The 21,603-nt window shown below is 43.8% G+C and overlaps 1 protein-coding gene across 1 annotated transcript in view; it reads left to right on the top strand.

Moving 5' to 3' along the window:
* The window catches only part of PACS1 (phosphofurin acidic cluster sorting protein 1), a 654,146-nt gene that overhangs the window by 516,051 nt on the left and 116,492 nt on the right, over nt 1-21,603 (top strand). The window contains exons 17-19 of the mRNA XM_077450086.1: nt 2,175-2,217; nt 15,880-15,922; nt 16,055-16,190. Coding sequence (XP_077306212.1) covers nt 2,175-2,217; nt 15,880-15,922; nt 16,055-16,190 — 222 coding nt within the window. The remainder of the gene's footprint in view (nt 1-2,174; nt 2,218-15,879; nt 15,923-16,054; nt 16,191-21,603) is intronic.

Here is a 21,603-nt window from a genome sequence, read left to right as displayed (position 1 = left end):
GCTTTGTGTGCCTCCCACATGGTAGCACCCGATATTTCACCCGTATTATTAGCTGAGAAATAGAATTCTAATTCTAATAATTCTATAATTCTACTGCTTCTAAAACTTTCTCATCTTTTAAAAGGGGTTTCATTTAGACGCCATGTAAACGCTTGTCTTTGAATCGCTGATATCCTCAACCTCACGGATACCGGGTAATGATCAGATAGCATAAATATTTCTATCTTGGTCTCCCTCACTCAATCCAACAACCTATAGTCCACCACTATGTAGTCCAATCTCGAGTACGTCCTGTGTACAGGGGAGAAAAATGTGTAGTCGTGTATTTTAGGATGTTGCACCCTCCATACATCCATGATTTGGCATTAATGCATTTTCAGCTTAATTGTTTTTAACCAAGCCTTATTTGTCCCCTGTGCTCGGGACAAACTATCCAAAACGGGGTCCATGCACAAATTGAAGTCACCAGTTAGTATCACCTCTCCAGTCTTAAAGTCCATTAACCCTCCCAGAACCTTTCATATACCTTATGGGGTTTTTATTAGGGCAATATGCGTTTGCCAAGGGAAGTGTCCTTTCCCCTAGTTTGCCCTTCAAAAAAAAAAAAAGATATCGACTTTCAGGATCCATTAGCCTATCTTCCAGCTTGAATCTCATCCTTTTCGCAAACCCAATTGCCACCCCCTTAGCCCTCCTGGTTGGTGAATCCCCATAAAACCAAGTCGGGAAACCTTTAGAGTATAGTTTGATATTTGTTTCCTGGGATAGATGCTTCTCCTGTAAAAACACCACCTAAGGCCACATCACCATGAAAGCGCCCAATCTCGTCACTCATTGATTTATTAGCAGTGCTATGACATCTTTATTCTTTGATCTTGTTTTTTTGTGGGGACACGTAGGTGACAGCAGCAAGGTTGTTGCTATATATTTAGTTATTAATTGGTGGCAGCATGCAGCTATTTCATTCATGGCTGAGTAATTGTCCTGAAAACTGAAAAGACTAAATAATATGCCAAAGTTAGACCCTTGGGACCAGGAGCTTTCTCTGTCCTCATTACCATGAGTGCTAAAAAAAAACAAAAAAACTTGTTTGTGTATAGTCTCCAAAATCTCATCTTGTGACATCGCCGCCTGGGGCACAATGGGGCTGTGCTTTTGGATGACGTCACTGGGTGGCCCCGCCCCATGGCTATATAAGTAATGACACGCGGCAGACCCAGCAATACAGCAGGCGAGAGCGTCGAGACCACATTGGAGGAAGAACAGAGGGAGAAGAGAACTGGCTGAAGGACAAAACAGCGGGAAAAGAGAACCAGCAGAGGGAGAAGAAATCAGAAGAAGACGCCAGAGCTGCTTTAATGAATTACTGTCACAAACCTGTGTACTGTATTTATTTTTGACACTTTTTTTCTTTTTTTTGTCAATGCAAAAAGCTACTAAAAGCAAGTTTTTACAGTCTTTTTTCCTGGTAGTGGCTTTGCAGCTTGTTTTTCTAACGCCCCACGTGCATGAGACCTAAAACTTGCAGGGATGCATTCGGAAAGGTGCTAGGCTTTCTTTGCTCTTTCTAGCTGAATTACCCTGCACATCTTCCTCTTTAAGGCTGGGTTCACACTGCAGCGATGCGGGAATGCCGCGAATACGCGGCGGGTTCCCGCATCGCATGCCTCCCGGCGGCAGTTCACACTGCCCTATGCAAACTGCTGGGAGTGTCAGTGATATCTTAATGACACCCCCAGATCAGTTTGCATATCGCAGTGCGATCTGCAAACTCGGACAGGAATCGGATCGCATGGTGTGAACACCCATGCGATCCGATTCTGCTGCGGACCAAAAAAAGGGTCCTGTGCGAGTTTGGGGCGGGTGCGATGCGAATTCAGCCATACTATCTGTATGGCTGAACTCGCAAAGCACAGAGATCGGATGTGAGTTGCAGTGCGGTGCGAATCACATCCGGTTCTCGTAGCTGCAGCAGTGTGAACCCAGCCTAAGACCCAACAGCAGTATATGTTTTGCAAGTAACTGGTGTCTATTTAATACAAATTTGATATGTGCAAATATCCACAAAACAGTGAAACAGTTGGTGAAAGATTTTAAAACCTGTCCTGAGTCTGTGTATAATCAGGTTGTTGGTACTGACATTTAATGTATTTTTAATGTATTTTTCTTCCCAGGCAGGAAGATGATTCCTATCAGAAGTTTATTCCATTTGTTGGAGTAAGTAGCATATTTGTTTTGTTTTTTCTTATTATTCCCATTATTATTATTGTTCCCATGGAACAGGAAGCTCTTCATTTTTAAAAGCACTGCAAATTGTATATAGGCAGTAGTGTTGCATAATCTATAGTTTAGGAACGATTACTGAAAAAATCCCACATATTCATTTTTTCTTTTTTAAGTTTTAGTAAGTAAATGTAAAATCCTTTTTAGATTGTGTTTTAAAAAGAGGGTTCGAACTACTGTTAAATTTTTATTGCTGTCTATATACTCTGCAGATTTCCCCTAACATCCTGTACCAGTGACAGGGTATGATGGGTAATCTCTCCAGACAAAGCAAAAACACACCTTTTTTATTTTTTTTTGGAAACGTCATGTCTGCAGCTATTTGCCCAGTAGTTTGACTAACGGGAATAAAAACCTGACAGACCTTTTCCACTCTATCCAAGAAAGAAAAAAAAGTGTGTTTAAGTAGGACTTTAAATAATGCACTTGTTAATACAGCTGAGAAATATGAAAGCTACTTTTTTGAAAAAATAAGAACGTGTTGTGTTCTTAAATGTATGTCTGTATCAAAGTTAGTGTATCCCTAGCTCACTTTTTTTATTAGATGTTATTTTAGATTATTTTTTTGTCCCGGTTAGAATGGTCACTAGGTCAGCAAGCAGGTAAATCATAGACGAGACATAGATGGCAATAAAAACCTGATAGGTATTTATTGCTGTCTTTCCATATTGTATCCCAAAAAAAGGGGGCTAGAGATCTACAGTAGGGAAAATATTTATTTGATCCCCTGCAGATTTTGTAAGTTTTGTCCACTTACAAAGAAATGAAGAGTCAATAATTATGTGTATTTTAAATGATGGAGACAAAATATTAACCACTTCAGCCCCTGAAGAATTTACCCCCTTCCTGACCAGAGCACTTTTTGCGATTCAGCACTGCATCACTTTAACTGACAATTGCGCATCATGCGATGTGGCTCCCAAACAAAATTGACATCCATTTTTTCCCACAAATAGAGCTTTTTTTGTTGGTATTTGATCACCCCTGTGGTTTTTATTTTTGGCGCTAAAAACGAAATCATAATAATATCCCCGAAAAATATATAAAAATATATATTTTTTTTCCTCAGTTTAGGCCGATAGGTATTCTTCTACATATTTTTGGTAAAAAAAAAAAAAGTGCAGTAAGCGATTGATTGGTTTGCGCAAAAGCATTTCCAAAATAGGGGATAGTTTTATGGCATTTTTATTAATATATTTTTTTTTTTTTTTTTTATGGTGGTGATCAGCGATTTTTATCTTGACTGTGGCATTATGACGGACACATCGGACATTTTTGACACGTTTTTGGGAACATTGTCATTTATACAGCAATCAGTGCTATACAAATGCACCGATTCCTGTGTAAATGACACTGGCAGTGAAGGGGTTAACCACTAGGTGGCAGTGTAGGGGTTAAGTGTGTCCTAGAGGCGTGTTGCTAACTTTGGGGGGGCATGGCTGTGTTTTACACATCACTGATCTCTGCTCCAATAACAGGGAGATCAGTGTCACTGTTGCTAGGCAGACCAGGAAGATGCTTGTTTACGTTAGCATCTCCCCATTCTTCCTCTCCGTGAGGCGATTGTGAGTATCCTCACAGTGTTGGAGTCCACGGGACCTTCGACCGGACTCATGGAGCTTTCCGCGGGGCACACAAGCACGCTGCCGGCGGCACGCACGCTTTAATGATAAATATTCCTGCGCTACCATGTAAAAAAAAAAATATAAATAATAAAAGGAACTGCTGCATACACCAAAGTGAATCAGACCGTATCCACTATAAGTGAAAATGAATAAAGAGGGTGGTGTTGAGCTGTTCTATAACCTAATAAGACAGTGCTCAATATGGGCAGTATATTACTGTGCTTCTCCTATGGCACCAGTAATAATAGATATAAAAAGACACAGAGAAAAGAAAAAAGGTGAAAAATTCAGATATATAGTAATCTTAGACTATCAATCTCAATATTACTCTTAAAAGTGCTCTGTGGCAACAATATTGTGCAACCAGTGCAAAGAAAAATGACAAAAATACCAAAATTCCAATAATGCTAATGTAAACAATAAAAGAAAACTTGTGCAAACATCCGTACTAAAGTCCAAAGTGAACCAGTGGTAAATAAATATATATAATATATTTAAACCATATATAAATTGATATCATGCAAAGGTGCATATAGCAGCATACTGTACACCCAACCTGTGCAAATAAGCATAAATGCCACAATGGCAGCCAATATATAAATGGATACCTTATAGAATAAATCAATCCAAATTCATATATATATATATATGTATGTATGTGTGTGTGTGTGTGTGTGTGTGTATGTATATATGTGTGTATATATATATATATATATATATATATATATATATATATATATATATATATATATATATATATATATATAGAGTATTATTCTATATATAGATCAGTATAAGTGGATGCTGGAACTGTGACATCATAAGGGGGCGGGGTCACGGGTGATGTCACATGGTGTCCCTATATAAGTCGCCGCACAACGCGTCCCTGTCATTGCGGTCAGAGGCAGCGTTGAGTCAACATCTCAAGGAAGAAGAGAAGGCGGCGGCAATGACAGAAGACCGGGCCACCACTAGTAAAAGAGCTGGAAGAAGGAAGAGGAGGCCCGGCAAGAAGAACCGAAGAGGGGGACAAGAACCCCAAAGTTGGCAGTAGACCCCCGGGCGGCGACGGAGAAGGAAGCCGGGCTCCTCCGCTAGTAAAAGAGCTAGCAGAAGATGGCGGAGGAGTCCGGCGAGAAGACCCCCGGAGCTGTGCAATAAATTACTTTAAACCCTTGTGGTGTTTTATTTAAAAAATGTTTTCACCAGGTGAATGGGTAGGGGTACATTGTACCCCATACTCAATCACATAGGGTGGCGGGCAGGTATCTGGGGGCCCCCTTATTAAAGGTGGCTCCCGGATTCTGATAAGCCAACATCAACATGAGGACAAAGTGCTTTGGGGTGAGGGGGCTGCAGGGCACCCCCTTCCCCAAAGCACCTCCCCATGTTGTGGGCACACGGCCTGGTACGGCTTGGGGGGGGGGCTCGCTTGTCCCCACCCCCTGTCATGACCAGCCGGGCTGCATACTCGGATAAGGGTCTGATATGGACCTGTGGGGGACCCCCACGCCGTTTTTTTCAGCGTAGGGCTTCCCCTTTAAGTCCCTACCAGGTGACGGGGCTGGTGAGGTGTCAATCTCGCCGATGCAGGTGGTGACATTGACCTTCGCTAGTCCCGTCTACCTGGAGCCGCTTTCAAAATGAACAGACTTTTCTCCGTGTGTGGGCAAGCCCGTTCATTTCAAAAGTCCAGCGGACTAGCACACAGATGGCCGGATTATCTGCTGGACAATTTTGATTCAAAACTTCTAAGTCCGTCCGATCGAGTGTACGGGTCGGAAGATTACTATATATCTGAATTTTTTCACCTTTTTTCTTTTCTCTGTGTCTTTTTATCTCTTATTACTGGTGCCATAGGAGAAACATAGTAATATACTGCCCATATTGAGCATTGTCTTGTTGGGTTATAGAACAGCGCAACACCACCCTCTTTATTCACGCACTCACGCCCCCGCCGCCTCTTAAAGGGCAACGTACAGGTACGTGATTCTGCCTGTACATGCCCTTCTGCCAACGTATATCTGCATGAGGCAGTCGGGAAGTGGTTAACCAAAAATCCAGAAGAAACGGTTCAGTCCAGTCCAATCCAGAAGTTTCAGTTCAGTGAGTAAAATAAGCATTTGATCCACTACCAACCAACAACAATAATATGGCTCCCACAGACTGGCTACAGGATGTGCACATGTGGTACATATTAGTCCTGTCAATTTAAAGTGGTTTTAATTTTTTTTTTTTTTAAGTTTTATTTTCTAGTCTGGTAAGTATAAATTGTTGCATATGAATATTTTGTTTATCCTAAGCATACAGTACAGGCAAGTATTCATAGACCCTGGGATATAGGCTTGTACCTTGAGGTAATTGGATACTGGCAAGCTTTTGATGACACACCCACTGAACGCTTCCCACAAAAACCCTACCCCACTCCAGTCAGTTTTTTGGTAGGCAATGGATCTAGTCTCCTTCACAAATAAATCACTGTTAGCTTAAGAAGTTTATTTTCTTTTATTATTTTGTCTTTAAATTCTTCAAGCAAATACTCACTGTCCTCTAATGCCATAGTGATCCAGTGCATCTGGATCGATGCACACTCAATAAAACCTTGGGAACTGTACTCAGACCCCAGACTGTGAAGACGGCATGTAATGATCCTTTGGGCACTTGGGATCCTGCACAAGCGCTCAATTTGGCACTTTAGTGTAGTCAGCCACATGGTGCTGTATTGGTGCAGGGCTGTGGTTCATTCCTATTGAACCCAGTTCCTGAAGACCCTTTCGGGAGTATGCCCACAGACAGGTGGAGAATAGACTTATACAGTCCAGCCTTATGGACAGTTAAGACAAGGTCACCCTGTATCTCTGACTGTTACTGTCGAATCGAGGTTATATTTAAATTGTATTCACCTTGGTGTAAACTTAGTAAAATTTGGGGCTAAAACGCAATTATTCAACTTATTCTGAGGTGGATGACCAGGTGTGACATCACACTACAGTTTGCACACTTTTCCGCCACTTCTGCCTAAAGCATTTATACTTTATCCCACCCTTTTGATGCAAGGATTCGTTACAGAACGGTCTACACCTGGGTTGCTGTGTTCTCCTACTGGGCACGCTTGTAGTCTGCATCCTGCTTTTTGAGTGTCCAACAGGGGAATGCCTGCAACAGTAGCCATGAGGGAGACCAGGCATAAGGGATTAAGGGCAAAGTGTGATGCACTCTTTACATGATGATGCAGTGTTTACGTTGACGCAGGAACCAATTCTAATATAAATTTTTGCATCTGATTCTAGCTCTATTTCAGGCATGCAACAAGTAACTTACCTGACAAAGGCAGCATTCTCCATGTATGTTAGGGAGCTTACAACCATTTCTTATCGTACATCACAGGACACAGAGCCATAGTAGTTATATGTGGGTTATAGGCCACCTTCTGGTGATGGACACTGGCACACCCTAAGACAGGAAGTCCACTCCCTATATAACCTCTCCCACTACCTCAGTTTTTTTCGCCAGTGTCTAAGGTGTTGGTCACGAGTAAAGATGTGCTGTGCTGACCTCCACTGGAGCAATCCTTGCTGGGGCTAGCTATTCAACTGGATCCATTCAAAGTGTCTTTTAGGCCAAATTGAATGGTACCCGGGCCTCTTGTCCGATAAAACAAGGTTTTACCTGTAACGCTTCTCTTTTTAGAGAACTGGACCCTGGGATCCAGTACTTTGGTATTTTAGAGCCATAAAGTTTTACTGATGGGGGGCTATTACAGGGCCAGGAGTGTGGGTTCCCCCGAGAGTCCCCGGTACCTGAAGGTTTAACGGATCCCACCGTGAAGAGTGAAGATTGGGTCTGTTGGTTTTTACCACAGAAAACCCTGCGGCGGGAAAGGTGAGGAGTTTTTTTTTAAAGAAATTTTTTACATTTTCTTATGAAATGTCTCCTTTAAAAAGTAAAATGTCATGCCTAAGAGTCGCCACTAGGGGCTGTATGGAGAACGTACCTTCTCATGCGTTGCTCAGAGATCACGCTGTGTCACAGAAGCAGCAGGCTTTTTTCCTCCGGCTAGCAGGCAGAGTGGTAAGTTCGGGAGGGTATTTTGCATCACCAGACACCCCCCCTCCCCTCCACCTGAGCTGAACTCTCTCCCTCTTCACGAGGCTGAGCATTAGGGGAGAGCTAAAGAACGATCGACAATGGCGTTTTTTCTTTCACCGCCCGCCAGCTTTCAGTTCTCCTCGCCATCGCTTCCACCCACACAAGCCGATCCCGGCAGATTGGAGACTAGCGCTCGCATGGAAAAACTTTTGTTTGAAAAGAGAAAGGAGCCCCCCATGCGATGCGGCGGAGGGGCTTAGCGTGGTGACGGCGTCCTTCAACGCCGGCGCGGGAATGTGTTGTAAAAACTTCATTTGTGCTGGCTGCAAGTTGTTGGAGGGACACGAGCTAAGAGTGGCATGAAAGAGGTTTGGTGACACAGGCATTTCCTATTTGACACATTTACAATTTGCATCAGGCTGAGCATTAATAGCAGCGGCAATGGCTGAACGATTGCTCAAGCTGTGGATGCAATTTTTTCTGATAGTACCTCTGCTTTTGTGCATTGGGCTAAGGTCAGAAGGGGGGTTGAAACCCCCAAAAAAGGGCTAAAAGGGTCTCCCTCAAACTCTGAAGAGCCTTCTCATCTCTACAATGGCATCCTCCCCTGAGAGAGGGTAGCTGATCAGTGTGAGCATCGGGGCCATGAAATGTTTGCAACGGTTTTCAACACTGCAGCCCCTGTTTATTACTAAAAAGGTTTTTTTTTCCTCAGCCATGATAGGATTGAAAAAAAAAAAATTGCAGCTTTAATCCCATCCCAGTGTGGGACAAAATGCAACCGGTTCTCTTCCATTACCCAGGACCCTCAAACTGAGGAACCAGGGGCAGGAGAAGATGAATTCCCTCAGGGGACTGTGGTGAGGCTAATGACTCTTCTGAGGTGTCAAATGTTGGTGGATCAGCTTTCACAATCTGTAAGGTTGATGGTGCAATTTCTTTCTGAATTATCCGCTCCACATTTATGTACCCTATAACTGAGTGTTTGGGTTCGCTAAAGCCTCCTCAAGTTGTGCATGCCTTTGCTGTCCATTCATTGCTGGAAAAGCTTTTTTGTATCTGAGTGGGAGCACCCAGATAAGCATTTTTTTCCCTCCTAAAAAGTTTTTTCACACTTTATCCTATGGTGGAGAAAATTTACTAAAAGGTGTATACCAGCAATTAACACTGGGAATAAGAGTTTGACTTGTCTGGCAGACAGTGCTCAAATACTTGGGGATCCAACGGATAAAAAGTTGGAATTAATATTTAAAAAAAAAAACACACTTTTTTCTCTGGCTGATTGTCAGGTTTTCATTTAAACTAGGATATTGTTCTACCTTCATTTTTCCCAGAACCCCGTTCTGCGGAAGAAAAGTCACTATATTCTCTTGATGTGGTGAGAGCAGTTAAAATCTATTTGCGAACGACTGTTCAGATTTGAAAAACTGATGTTTTGTTTGTGTTGCCTTAAGGTCATAAAAGACGACTGGCAGCATCGAAATCTGTTTCTAAATGGATTTAACAATTGATTGTTCAAGCTTATGGTTTAAGGAGGAAAGTTCCACCTTTTCATATTAAAGTACACCCCACTAGGGCTATTAGTGGGGGTGCATCACCAAGCTTTCGTGGTTCAAATCTGCAAGGCCTCAACTTGCTCTTCAGTCCATACATTTACCAGATTTTATCAGGTGAATGTAAAAAAGCATGAGGATATCGCCTTTGGGCGTAGTGTGCTGCAGGCAGCAGTATAACTCCTCTAGTCTCATGTTGCCCTAATTCTCTTGTGTCTCCATCCCCTCAGTTGGCATTGCTATGGAACATCCCACATAGCAACTGCTATGGCTCTGTGTCCCGTGATGTACCATAAGAAAATAGGCTTTTTATAACAGCTTACCTGTAAAATCATTTTCTTTGAAGTACATCAGGGGACACAGCGGTCCCACCCCTCTTTCTATTATACACGTGTATTGCTTTGCTACAAAAACTGAGGTACTCCCAGTAGTGAGAGGAGTTATATAGGGAGTGGACTTCCTTTCTTGGGGTGTTCCAGTGTCCACCTGAAGGTGGCCTATAACCCACATAGTAACTACTATGGCTCTGTGTCCCATGATGTACTTAAAAAGAGAAGGATTTTACAGGTAAGCTGTTATAAAAATCCTATTTTTTTTTTTTCCTGTCCAGGGCTCAAAAAGTCAGGCCTTCTCTTACATCCATGTTTTTGATTAAGATCCCGATATGACTGCCTTACACACGGAAGACATTTGAGGATAAAGAAGACATAAATACAGTATTGGAGGGAGCAGCAAAATACTGTATATTTATAACCCAGACTGCCGTATATTTGAAGAGGGATCTGGCAAAGCTCACGGTTGCCATCAGCAAAAGTCTTGCCATTGTTAAGATTGATTCTCCTCAATCTCGCCATTCCCCTTTGGGTACAAAGATGCTAGCAAAATCTTTACTGTCCCCGTTCATGAACAAATGGAAGGGGCACTCTATGATGAATCATAAAGAAATAAATCGTAATAGAAATAAAGGACTTCTAAAACCAGATATTACTTCTCCTCTTTTCTGAACTTTGTCCAGTAGAAATAGAGTTCACAAAAAAATGGTTTAATCATGTAGTTGATCTACCATCTCAGGCTTAAACAGACATCTCACTTTACCTATTGAGAATATTCCTCCTTTCAAAGGTTCTATTGTAAATAGAAAATTTGAGATGCGCTTGAAGGTTGTCTTTACTCTTGCAGGCCCAGCCTTGCAACCAGCTCTTACTGCAATTACAGTATATCAAACTGCAACAAACTGGATCAAGACATTATACAATTAACATAACCCTGTATTCCAGGATTCTTTTTTTTAACAGAGCATTTACGGCAATTGCCTTCTGCTTTGCTTTTTTTAGGTTGATGTCCTAGAACCTGTCATGAGCAAAATTTCCAAAGTGCACAGGATTTTGTGGCTAAAAGCCTTTTCATGTAAAACTTCAGTTTTTAAAGGCCCTTGACCAATTCATAATATGTCACAGGAGAGATGGTTTCCTTCTACATTGGAAGATTTCAAAACCCCTTAACCCCTTTCCTCAGGCGCATCTAAATTTGAAATAAATGCAGAGCACCTAGTTGCTCTATCCAGGCTTTGACTTCCAAACAAAATAGAGTTCAACACTCTACTTTCACCATTTTCTTATCTTAAATCAACCAAAATTAGCCCAATGACCGTAAGATGGTTTAGGGCACTGAGCAAATCTATCGTATGAGTAGTTGTCCCAGTACCTCCATTAGATGGGTTCAAAGGTTTTTACTCAGACCTGTTCATGGTACCAGAGAGCCCAGCAGGGCCATTCAACTTATTCTGGAGGTTAAAAAAAATCCCTCAACATATCTCTTTGCATTCCAAAATTACAGATAACCACAAGATCAGTTATTGCTTCTCTAAGTCAAGGGGAATACCTAGCATCTGCAGATCATTGTTTATCCTGCTCTTCAGCCATTTCTGTGGTTTGAAGTGACAGACAGTTAATTCCAAATTTTTGCTCTGCCTTTTGGCCTATCCTGTGCTCCAAGAGTATTCACAAAGGTCTTGGCACCTTTTCTTTTCTTCTACAGGATAATTCAGATGTTTCAGGTCTTTGGTTGATCAGTAGAGATGGGACACCCCCCCCCCCCCCCCATTTTGAACCCGAACGCCGAACCATATTGAAATCTATGGAAGCCCAACTTCAAAATTTAAAAGTTTCCATTTTGAAGGCTTATAGGAAAATTCCCTATAAAAAAGTGATTGGGGGCCTGGGAACTGCCCTGGGGGACGTATACCAATGCAAAAAAAAAACTTTAACAAAAGATTGCTTTTAAAGGAACAGTGATTTTAATCATCCCTAAAGTGAATCAATAAAAATGAGAAATTCCTTTAAATATAGTGCCTTGGAGGTTTGTCTGTAAAGTGGCGTATCTGTACTATGTATAGAACCTACTGCAGCAAAATTGACATTTATAAAGTGAAAAAAGTGACATTTCAATTTCTGGCAATACAATACCATTGCCGGCAATAGTAAAATGTAAAAATAAAAAAATAAAAGCTGTGCCCCCATCCAGATTTTAAAGGGGACCCCATGGCAAAAAACAACAACTCAGTTTCCCCTATACCACACCCTTATCTGAGCATGTAGCCCAGGTCCCCCTCCCCAAAGCACCTTGTCCCCATCACTCTGCCCAACAACCCTGGGATGTGGTTGTGGGGGTCTGTGGGCAGGTGGCTTATTGGAATCTGGAAGATCCTCGCGAATGAGTATGGGGCGGATGGTGGTTAGCATTTGTTGCAGGCTGTGATTATTTTTTTTTAGGTCCAACGCCCCCCCCCAACTCTGAACCATCCCAGGACACATGCCCTCAATGTGGGGGGGGGGGGGGGTGCTTTGGGGCACATTGATGGGACCAAGAGCCTCTTCCTCCTAACAACTCTGGGCCGCGGGGGCCCCCCAGATCCCACCCCCTCCCCAAAATAACAATGGATATTGGTCAGATCAGTGAAAGGTTAGGCCGACATCCCAACATAATTGGAAAAAAGAACATCCCCACTATGGGACTTTTTAGACCTATACTTGTCAAAATACAGCACTTTTATACTTCTGTTAAAAGTATATAAATACAAATTTTATTGAGAACAATCGTTAAAAGAAATCAGGCTGACATCATGAAGTCTGAAGAGTAGACAATGTTATGCATGAACCAATACTGTACACTGTTGATACAAAACAAGTTATTATCCAACAATGGGTCTGTACGGTGGAAGTCCCTTATGCAACACTTCAGGATCTTATCCCTTCATCAGGGGTGTGGAGCACGTCAGGCCGGAAACACTTATACTGTTCAATGTACAGATAACAGCCCAGGGATTTAAAAAATATGTAGCAGTATCCATCCAAGTACCAGAGGGAGTAGTGTGGTCCTGCGTCATGACAGAATGGCAGGGATAGGTCAGGAACAGGCCAGGGGACAGGCTGAAATTCCCATATAGGGTATATGAAGAAAATTAGCACAGTGCTTGCCCTGGGAGGAGAAAGGAGAGATTCATCCAATGTATAAAATGTAATTCCAGAGGGAAAGCCCCTTCCCATGTGAATGAGTAGGGATACATTGTACTCCTCATTCACCAAAAAAAAAAAGTTTTTGACAACTCCTTTATAAAAAAAAAAAAATAATTAAAAAAAGTCCCCCGACGTAGATCCATCGTCCATTATGATGCCACAGGTTCTAAATAAGAATTTTAGACCCTCTTGGTAGCATACTTCGCGGCTGTATGATTCTCCGTATTCCTTTTGAGGACTCCCCAACAAAGCACTTTGTCGAATTGCAATAAGCATATTCCTTGTCTCGACCTGCCTATACGCTCATCCAGCAAACCAAAGAATCCCCTAACTTATCCTTAGTGGATATCCAGCCCAGTCTTTTCATTGGGGAAATCTTTCCTTCCATATCAATTGGAAATGGATAACAATAGATGCCAGTCTTTTAGGCTGGGGGGAGTGTTCAGTTCCTTACTGTACAGGGTATATAGTCATCTGCAGAAACCAAGCTCCCCATCAATATCTTGAATATGAAAGATGGCTCTGCAACACTGGATCCTCCCTCCTTCTGCAGGGACACCGTCGGGATGCAGTCAGACAGTGCCACTGCTGTGGCCTACATAAACCATTAAAGGAGTAGTGTAGTCCTGAAGGAAGCAAACAAACCTGATCATCTCATGGAAATGAACTCACTGTTTTGTGATCTCTTCAGTCCATACCCCAAGGGTGGACAACAGGAAAGTCAGCTGCCACCACCCGGATCATATGGAGTGGGCCCAAAACCCCCCCCCCCCCATCATCATCTTCGGGCTAATGGGTCAGAATTGGGGGACCCCAGATGTAGACATTCTGGCCTCTGGATTAATCAACTAACTACCATAGTTTGAGGCCAGAGGCAAGATTCCTCTGGCGTTGGGCTCGGATACCTTTATGACCCCTGGTCTCATTTCAGGATAATCTTTTGCCTTCCCTCCAGTGCAAATTCTACCTTATTCTCTCAACAAGATAAAGCAAGAGAGGTTATTCTAATTACACCACATTGGCCCAGAAGGACTGTTTTATTTTTTTTCTTAATCTGCAAGGTAATGTCATAATGTGCTAGTATGCACCACATACTGCCATATTATGTAAAACTTACCCTAAAACAAAGCTTTTCCAGCACGGAGATGTCAGAGGTGCAGGTGCTGTGACTGGCTGGAGCCACAATGATGTCACTCCCGCACGTGGGAGCCGCCAGTTACAGCACAGGGCTCTGAAGGAACGGCACGGGTAGCCTTTCTTTTAGAGCGCATGCGCCAGTGATGTCACTGGCTGCATGTACAGTAAATGTCTCCTAAACAATGCCCGTTTTAGGAAATGTTTACACTACCCTATAGGTAAGCCTTATTATAGGCTTACCTATAGGTAAAAGTTGTGATGAAAGTTTACTTCCACTTTAAGCACTCTGAAAAGACAGGTCTCAGCTTTGTCCATTCTGCTTCAAAAGCTTTTAGCTTCCCTTTTACTTGTCAAAACTTTCATTCATTGTATCTCGCATCGGGCCCACATTACAGCACCCTGTTCTCCCTTGTATCCCTTTTACATGACCTCTCCTACAAAGTGTCTTTTTTTTGGTAGTTATCGCATTTTTCTGTTGTGTCTGAGTTAGCAGCTCTCTCATGTAGGGGGGATTTCCTCATTTTTTTTATAGTGACAAGGTGGTAGTCCTACACCTGAGAACCATCCTTTTGTCTTTAGATGGTATCACATTTCCACCTCACTGAAGACATAGATTTACAATCCTTAGACTTGCCTCCAAAGCATTTTCTGGACATAGTTGGAGCCAGCGGAGTACCTAAAAGCAACAGCTTCTCAAAGTCTCACTCACAAAGGACATCCTGATTTACACGCTACTATCGCTTGGTGAATAAAAACACTCATCATCAGAGCTAACACTTTTAAGAGACAAATCTCCTCCTGTGCTCTTATATGCTCATTCCACCAGATTGATGGGAGTTTCCTGAGCTTTCTAGTGCTGCACCTCTGTAACCAGCTTTTGCAGACAAGGTTGTCTTACGCCCAAGACCATCCTTTCTTCCGAAGGTGATATCAGTCTTCCACCATAATGAGGACATAGTTCTACCATCTGTATGCCCTGGAAAAGTATTCAAAGGACGTAGGGTAAGAATACATGACAAGTGGGTGTGTCCTCAAAAGCTTGCCAGTGTCCAAGGTACAAGCCTATAATCCAGGGTCTATGAATACTTTGTTTCCTGCACAGTACTTCAAGTCATGGAATTTACAGGTAACTCAAAATTCCCCTTTATCACATGCTGCCAGCAAGTGGCTCTTTTTAATATCTGCCAGGTTCTTCTTGGTGCCTCCTCTAGAAAATCAAACAAAAAAAACTGAATATTTGTTTACAGAGTTCAACAGCTCAAGCTCAAATTTACACATACACGTTAGTCAAAGGAGTGACTCATCTCTATTGGATGGCTTCATCTTAGGTTTCAGTGAGAGAAATATTGAAAGAAGTACAACAAATTTTGCAAAGAGGCTTTCATCTTTTCTCTCAAAAAATCGAAATACTGTTGTATGTATGTTTGTTTTTTGAGTAATTATTTTACAGCTATAGCACATCCTAAGCAATTTGTGTTTATTAGGTCATTTGTCTTTATAAAATGTATCCTTAATTTTTTTGTTTTGAAATTATGCTTCACAATTTCACCCTTTTCTCCTTTTGCTCTTGTTAATAAAGACCTTTGTGTTGAGACTTTTCCCTGATCTCCTTGACTCACCCTGTTCTTTTTCCTTTGGGGTCTCCTTCCTCTCATTGCCCATCATGTCCCTCTGCAGGTGGTGAAAGTTGGACTGGTGGAGACGTCCCCCCCAAACACTGGTATGTGAGGAAGAAGTGCTCCCTAACCTGTACCCATCCCTCCAATCCTAACCTAAACCCCTTTTGTCTGTCCCTCCTTAAACATAAAGTTCTTCCTCATTCTCTCACTAGTTTTTGATCTTTTTGTCTCAGATGCTGAAGATTCGATTTCTATAGCTGTTGGATTGCCATCTACTTCCCCTCCCTCTTCAACTGGGATTCCTCGTGATACTTCAGCTACACCTCCATCCTCTCCATCACTCAGTGCTGCATTACAGGGAAACACAGGGTGAGAAATGTATTACTAAAAGATGGGATTAATTGTGCTAGGAACAGAAATGCTGCACACAAAGATGCAAAATTATCTCCCTTTATTAAATAGCCAGCAGGAACAAGTTCTATTCTGACATGTTTCACACTAGGCACAGCACTTTCTCAAAGGATGGTCACTGTTTGAGAAAGCACCGTGCCTACTAAATACATTAGAATAGAACTTGTTCCTGCTGGCTATTTTAATAAAGGATGATTATTTTGCATCTTGGTATGTGCCATTCTTGTTACTGGTACAATTGATTGCTTTGGTGGAGACCAACCAAGCCGGCACCTGAGATGCGTTTGTGGAGTGGATCCTGATCTCACTTGGAGCAGCATGTGAAACATTTGTGATAAGAGATGGAATGGTTCTAACTGTATTGGCACAAATACTTTTTAGGAGAAAAGTAAACCTAAGTTATCTAATTTTTAGATGGCATCCCGTCTCCCTTTTGAAGCCTTTTTCCAGCCAAAATGTGTTTTTTGGTTGGTATGGGAGAAAGTCTGTCAGGTTTTTATTGCCATCTGTTTTCTTTTTGGGGAGAGTCCACCTCACTTCCTGTTCTTTGTGTTCACAACAGGAAAGGAGATTTACAAAGGTAGTAATAAAACGCCTTCCACATACCGGTAGAGAGCCGGAATTGGCTTCTGTGAGAAAAAGTGGAGTTTGGGGACCTACCACAGAGGAACCGCATCTTGCAAAAACTCACGGAAGGGGGCTGAGTCTACCAACTGAAAAGGCAGCAGTTGAAGTGCTAGCAATTTAGTCAAGCTACCATTCAACCGCTGAGCATGTGGGTGGCTGGGAGAACTTCTTTCGACGGTCCAGCAGCTGGAGCAGGGAAATTTGTCTGCTACAATCAGACGTAAGTATACTGCTAGCAAAGTGCCCGCAAGTACTTGGCTGTGACACACCTAATTCTACACCTTCATTCCTCTCAGTGCAGGTTTCAGAGAGGACTGAAGGTCTAGTGGGGTTGGAGATCCCAGCTGATGAGGAGCAAGGAGAGGTCCGCTTTGTTCTTTGGTGCAGGTATTTAAGGTATGCTTGCCAACAAGCTGCATGGCAGGTCAACATATGTCTGGTCAAGCATGTGGTGCCCAAGCGGCTGCTGATTTGGCCACGTAAGATACGCTTGAGACATATGTTGCAAATAGCAGAGGTGCGATCTGATGCACTCGTCTCAAAAAAGGCCCACACCAAAGAACTTTTAGAATAACGCGCAGAGACAGCGCCCTGCACAGGCGGAGCTCTGCGCTGTGATTCAGTCGGTGTGCTGCCCCTAAGCTGGCCCCGGAGGGCATTCTGCCTCATTGGCGATGTGCCTCCTCCTCCTCCTCTCTCCTATCAGGCACCCACGTGGAGTCAGTGACCTCATCATCCCCTCCCTCTTCATCACTGGAGCAAACCTGGCAGTATGCTGCAGCTGGTGGAACATGACTGCCAGATTGCTGTCCTTGAGCATCCCCTCTCTACGCTCACGCTATTGCCTTCCTCTAGCTGGGTATCATCAGAGCCTTCAAAACACTGTGCATCCTCCTGGAGCATGTACCCAACACTGTGCTCAAACCGTTCCGGGGACTCCACAGGAGGACATGGTGGGTCTAGGGAAGGAGTGACTGATGATGACATTGAGACGAGGAAAGAGGATGCGTTGGCAGCTGCTTTGCTAATACCCTGAGCCTGGGTGAGAGGATGAAGAGGGCTTGGTCATCCACTCTACCAAGTCTTCGGCATGATGCGCCTCAACATGTCCAGCTGCCAAAAATCAGGACAAGCATGTCCCATGGCCACGTGCTGATGATGCATTGCGTCCACGGCCAGCACTATTGTTTCTAGGCACAGAGCCTGCTTGCCCTCTTTTATTAGCTCATGACTGTGTGCCTCTCCTTGTTGGCCTTCCAGACATAGTAATGGCCTGCAGGGAGATGGGGAAAAACAGCAATTGGGTAGTGTATATTGTGCTGGATGCACACAACACCCACTAACTCCTGCAGATGCCTGTGTGTTAGAACACCAGCAATAAAGGGTAGATACAGGTGTGTACTGTGCTGTCCTGGAGGCACACAACACACACTAACTTCTGCAGATGCCTTTATTATAGAAAACCAGCAATAAAGGGTAGATACAGGTGTATACTGTGCTTGAGGCACACAACACCCACCAACTCCTGCAGATGCCTGAGAAGAGAACAAACTGTCCCTGCCTATCCTTCTCTCCCTGCACACCGGAACACACTACACAAGTGTGGCGGCCTTATATAGTGTGGGCCGTGTACTAAACCCCCTGAGCTATAATTTGCCACAGGCATCCTGCCTGTGGCCAATTATGGCTCTCCTCGCTGCTGGCGCTGTGATTGGCCAAGCATGCGGGGTCACAGTGCATGCTTGGCCAATCATGAACCGGCAATGCACTGCGATGGCGCAGTGCATTGTGGGCTGTGAGCACCACACGAATTTGGCGGGAACGGCCCACAGAGTTCTGGCTTCGCAGAACAGGCGAACAGCCAGTGTTTGCGTCGAACATGCGTTCAACTCGAACACCAAGCTCATCCCTAATAGAGAATAAGGCAAGGAAATATCTGTGTTGGTACGAACCCAGGCCCTTGGATCCGCATAAAATCGGTTCACCCACTTCATATATTGTGGGCCAAAGCCCATTTGTGACCGTTTCCCATAGGAAGGACCACCGTACAGTGTTGAATGCCTTCAGTATATCCAAAGAAAGCACTAGACCACTGTGTTTCTCAATCAAAGCCTTATGGATGTGCAGATATAACCGTCTGATATTGTCAAAGGTTCTTTGGCCTGGCATAAACCCAGATTGGTCTGGAGTGATAAGTGATGGGATAACCTTCTGCAATCGTAGTGCCAAGATTTTAGCTAATAATTTTGTATCATTGAGGAGAGATATGGGTCAGTAAGACCCACATAGCAGTTTATCCTTACCAGGCTTTGTTACGACCACAATAAGCACCTAATTCATCGAATCAGGAAGCCTACCCAATTCCAGGGATGCCTGGAAGGTGCAGAGAAGTCTAGGGGCCAGTGTTTCTCTGTATGTCTGGTACCACTCAGAGGGGAGACCATCCAAGCCAGGAGTTTTGGCGGAGGGTAGGGAACAAATGGCCACCTCCACCTTTTCAATCGTTAGGGGTTGGTCAAGTAAGAGCCTTTAAGAGTCGTTTAGGATAGGGAAATCGATGGAAGAGAAAAATCCGGCAAAGATGGTCTCCGGTGGGATCTCGTGGTCATCATAAAGATTGTGGGATAAATGGGTAAAGAAGCGAGGCTTGCACTCAGATCTGTAAACACTACAGCCATGACCGGAGGAGGGACTTAAACCAAGGGCCAGAAATATATTATCAACCCCATGTATAGAGGCATGTAGGATGATAAATTGGCCCTTGGGGTCCGTGATCACCTGATGACAGGTAGAGGGAAGCATCTTACGAATCAATATGGCGACACCACGGGCATAGCTGGAATATGCAGTGTGATAGTTATGGGAGACCCATTGTTTTTTGAGGGCCAAGACTCTCAAACCCGTCAGGTGGGTCTGTTGCAAACACAGGATATGTTTCAATTGTTTAACCCATGCAAACATCAAGGCCCTTTTGAACTTTGAGTTCAGGCCCCTGAAGTTCCAGGAGCAAACAGTCAAATCAGCCATAATATATTAATAGCATTATTGAGACATGGATAGGGAGAGAGGGGAGCAGAACCGTCCGGCCACACATAGTAGGTTAAACAGCAGTGGTGCATTCATTCCTCCATCCACACATCATACACACAACAGCAGAACTATATACATGCAAGTATAGGTTGCCAGAAAGCAACAACAACCCTGCCCAACTCCTAAAAAACATAGCGGGCTTAGACCCTAAACTTGTACTACATGCAAGGGCGCATGACCTGTTTCAAGAAAACCCCCAAAAAAACTTTTGAACAAAAAAAAACTATAAAAAAGTCAGTGTTCAATCAAGGGGAAAAATGGAGATCAACATCTTGTCCCCCATTGCAGCTCAAGCCAGCCTAGCATAGGAAGGCCTAGGTCTCCCCTGCAAGAAAAAAACACATTTATGAGTCAAGTCACATAGTAGAGGAGTAGCTAAAAGTGCCACAGTTCCTTGGAAGGGATTTGTATACCGACGAGTTGAATTCAATTACCCTCGGGGGAAGTCTTGCCATTGATTCCCACCACGTCAGGGCCTCCTTAGGAGATTGAAAAAAAAATGGGTCTTACCTTGGTGGATCGCCCGGAGGGTGACCGGAAACAACATAGCATATTGAACGGAGTCCCGGTGTCTGTAGTTTAGCAGACTGATCACCATGGTGCGGGAAGGACTTACTGCTGGGAGAGGCCTACCCGTGACCCTGTGGGCCCGTTCAATCACAAATCATGCGGCTAGGTGGTCACTAGAAGGCCCCTCCTCCAGGGAGACCCACCAACCACAGATTGTTCCTGCGGAGGCGGTTCCCAAGGTCATCCACCTTGTTTTCAAGGGTTGTGATCTTTCAGCCATGTGTGCTAAGCTTAAGCATTATGGGATTGACAGTATCCTCCAGGTCACTAATGTGGCGTTCGGTCTCAGTGACCCGACCCCGTATCTTTTGCACATCTTGCCACTTGATGGCAAAGTCGGTCTTAATTTCAGCCACCTTCCCCATTAGATCGGTATGGTTTACCTTAATGGTGTGAAGCACCTCAGACAGAGTAGGCCCAGGCCTGCCATCCACGCCAGCCTTTGCCATCCACATCATCCCCTTCATGTTCGGCAGGGGATAGTTGAGAGGAGACATGTGGCGGGTCCGGGACACCTGGGGAGGACTGCGGAAAGGAATCGAGGGCTTCTCCAAAGAGATCTGGGGTGGATGCAGGCGAGATATAGTGTGTAGTCGTGCTGAGGCACCCATCTTGGCCGGAGCGGGTAGTGACACTTATCTTCGGCGCTTGCTTCTTTCAGTTGCCCATCCACCAGATATGAATGCCTCAAAACGGAGCTGTGTGGTTGTTCAATTCGGCCTAGGGCGACAATGGATTGCTGCAGGAGGGATGAGGGACTGGAGCCGCTCTGAGAAGCGTCCTCTCACATGGTCCGTTAGGCCACACCCCCCAGTGTTGTCTACTCTAGTGAATGCTAGAAAAGCTATCGCTAGGAAGATTCATCATAAGGTCTGGAAGACTTGTATTGCTTGGTGTGAAGCCAGAAAATGGCATCCTTGGAAATATGTGATTGGGAGAATTCTCTTTTCTACAATCAGCTGTGGAAATCAAATTGGCTTTGAGTACAATCAGAGGTCAAGTTTCGGCCCCATCAGTATTCTTCCAAAGGCCCTTAGCCTCCCTTTCACTGATCCAAACCTTTATGCAAGGGGCAAAAATTTTA

The sequence above is a fragment of the Lithobates pipiens genome, unplaced genomic scaffold (assembly GCF_037356315.1).
Source record: "Lithobates pipiens isolate NorthernLeopardFrog02 unplaced genomic scaffold, aLitPip1_a1.2 Scaffold_10, whole genome shotgun sequence".
In the NCBI taxonomy this organism is placed as follows: domain Eukaryota; kingdom Metazoa; phylum Chordata; class Amphibia; order Anura; family Ranidae; genus Lithobates; species Lithobates pipiens.
The sequence above is the reverse complement of the archived record's forward strand: the minus strand, read 5'-3'. Positions and strand labels throughout refer to the sequence as shown.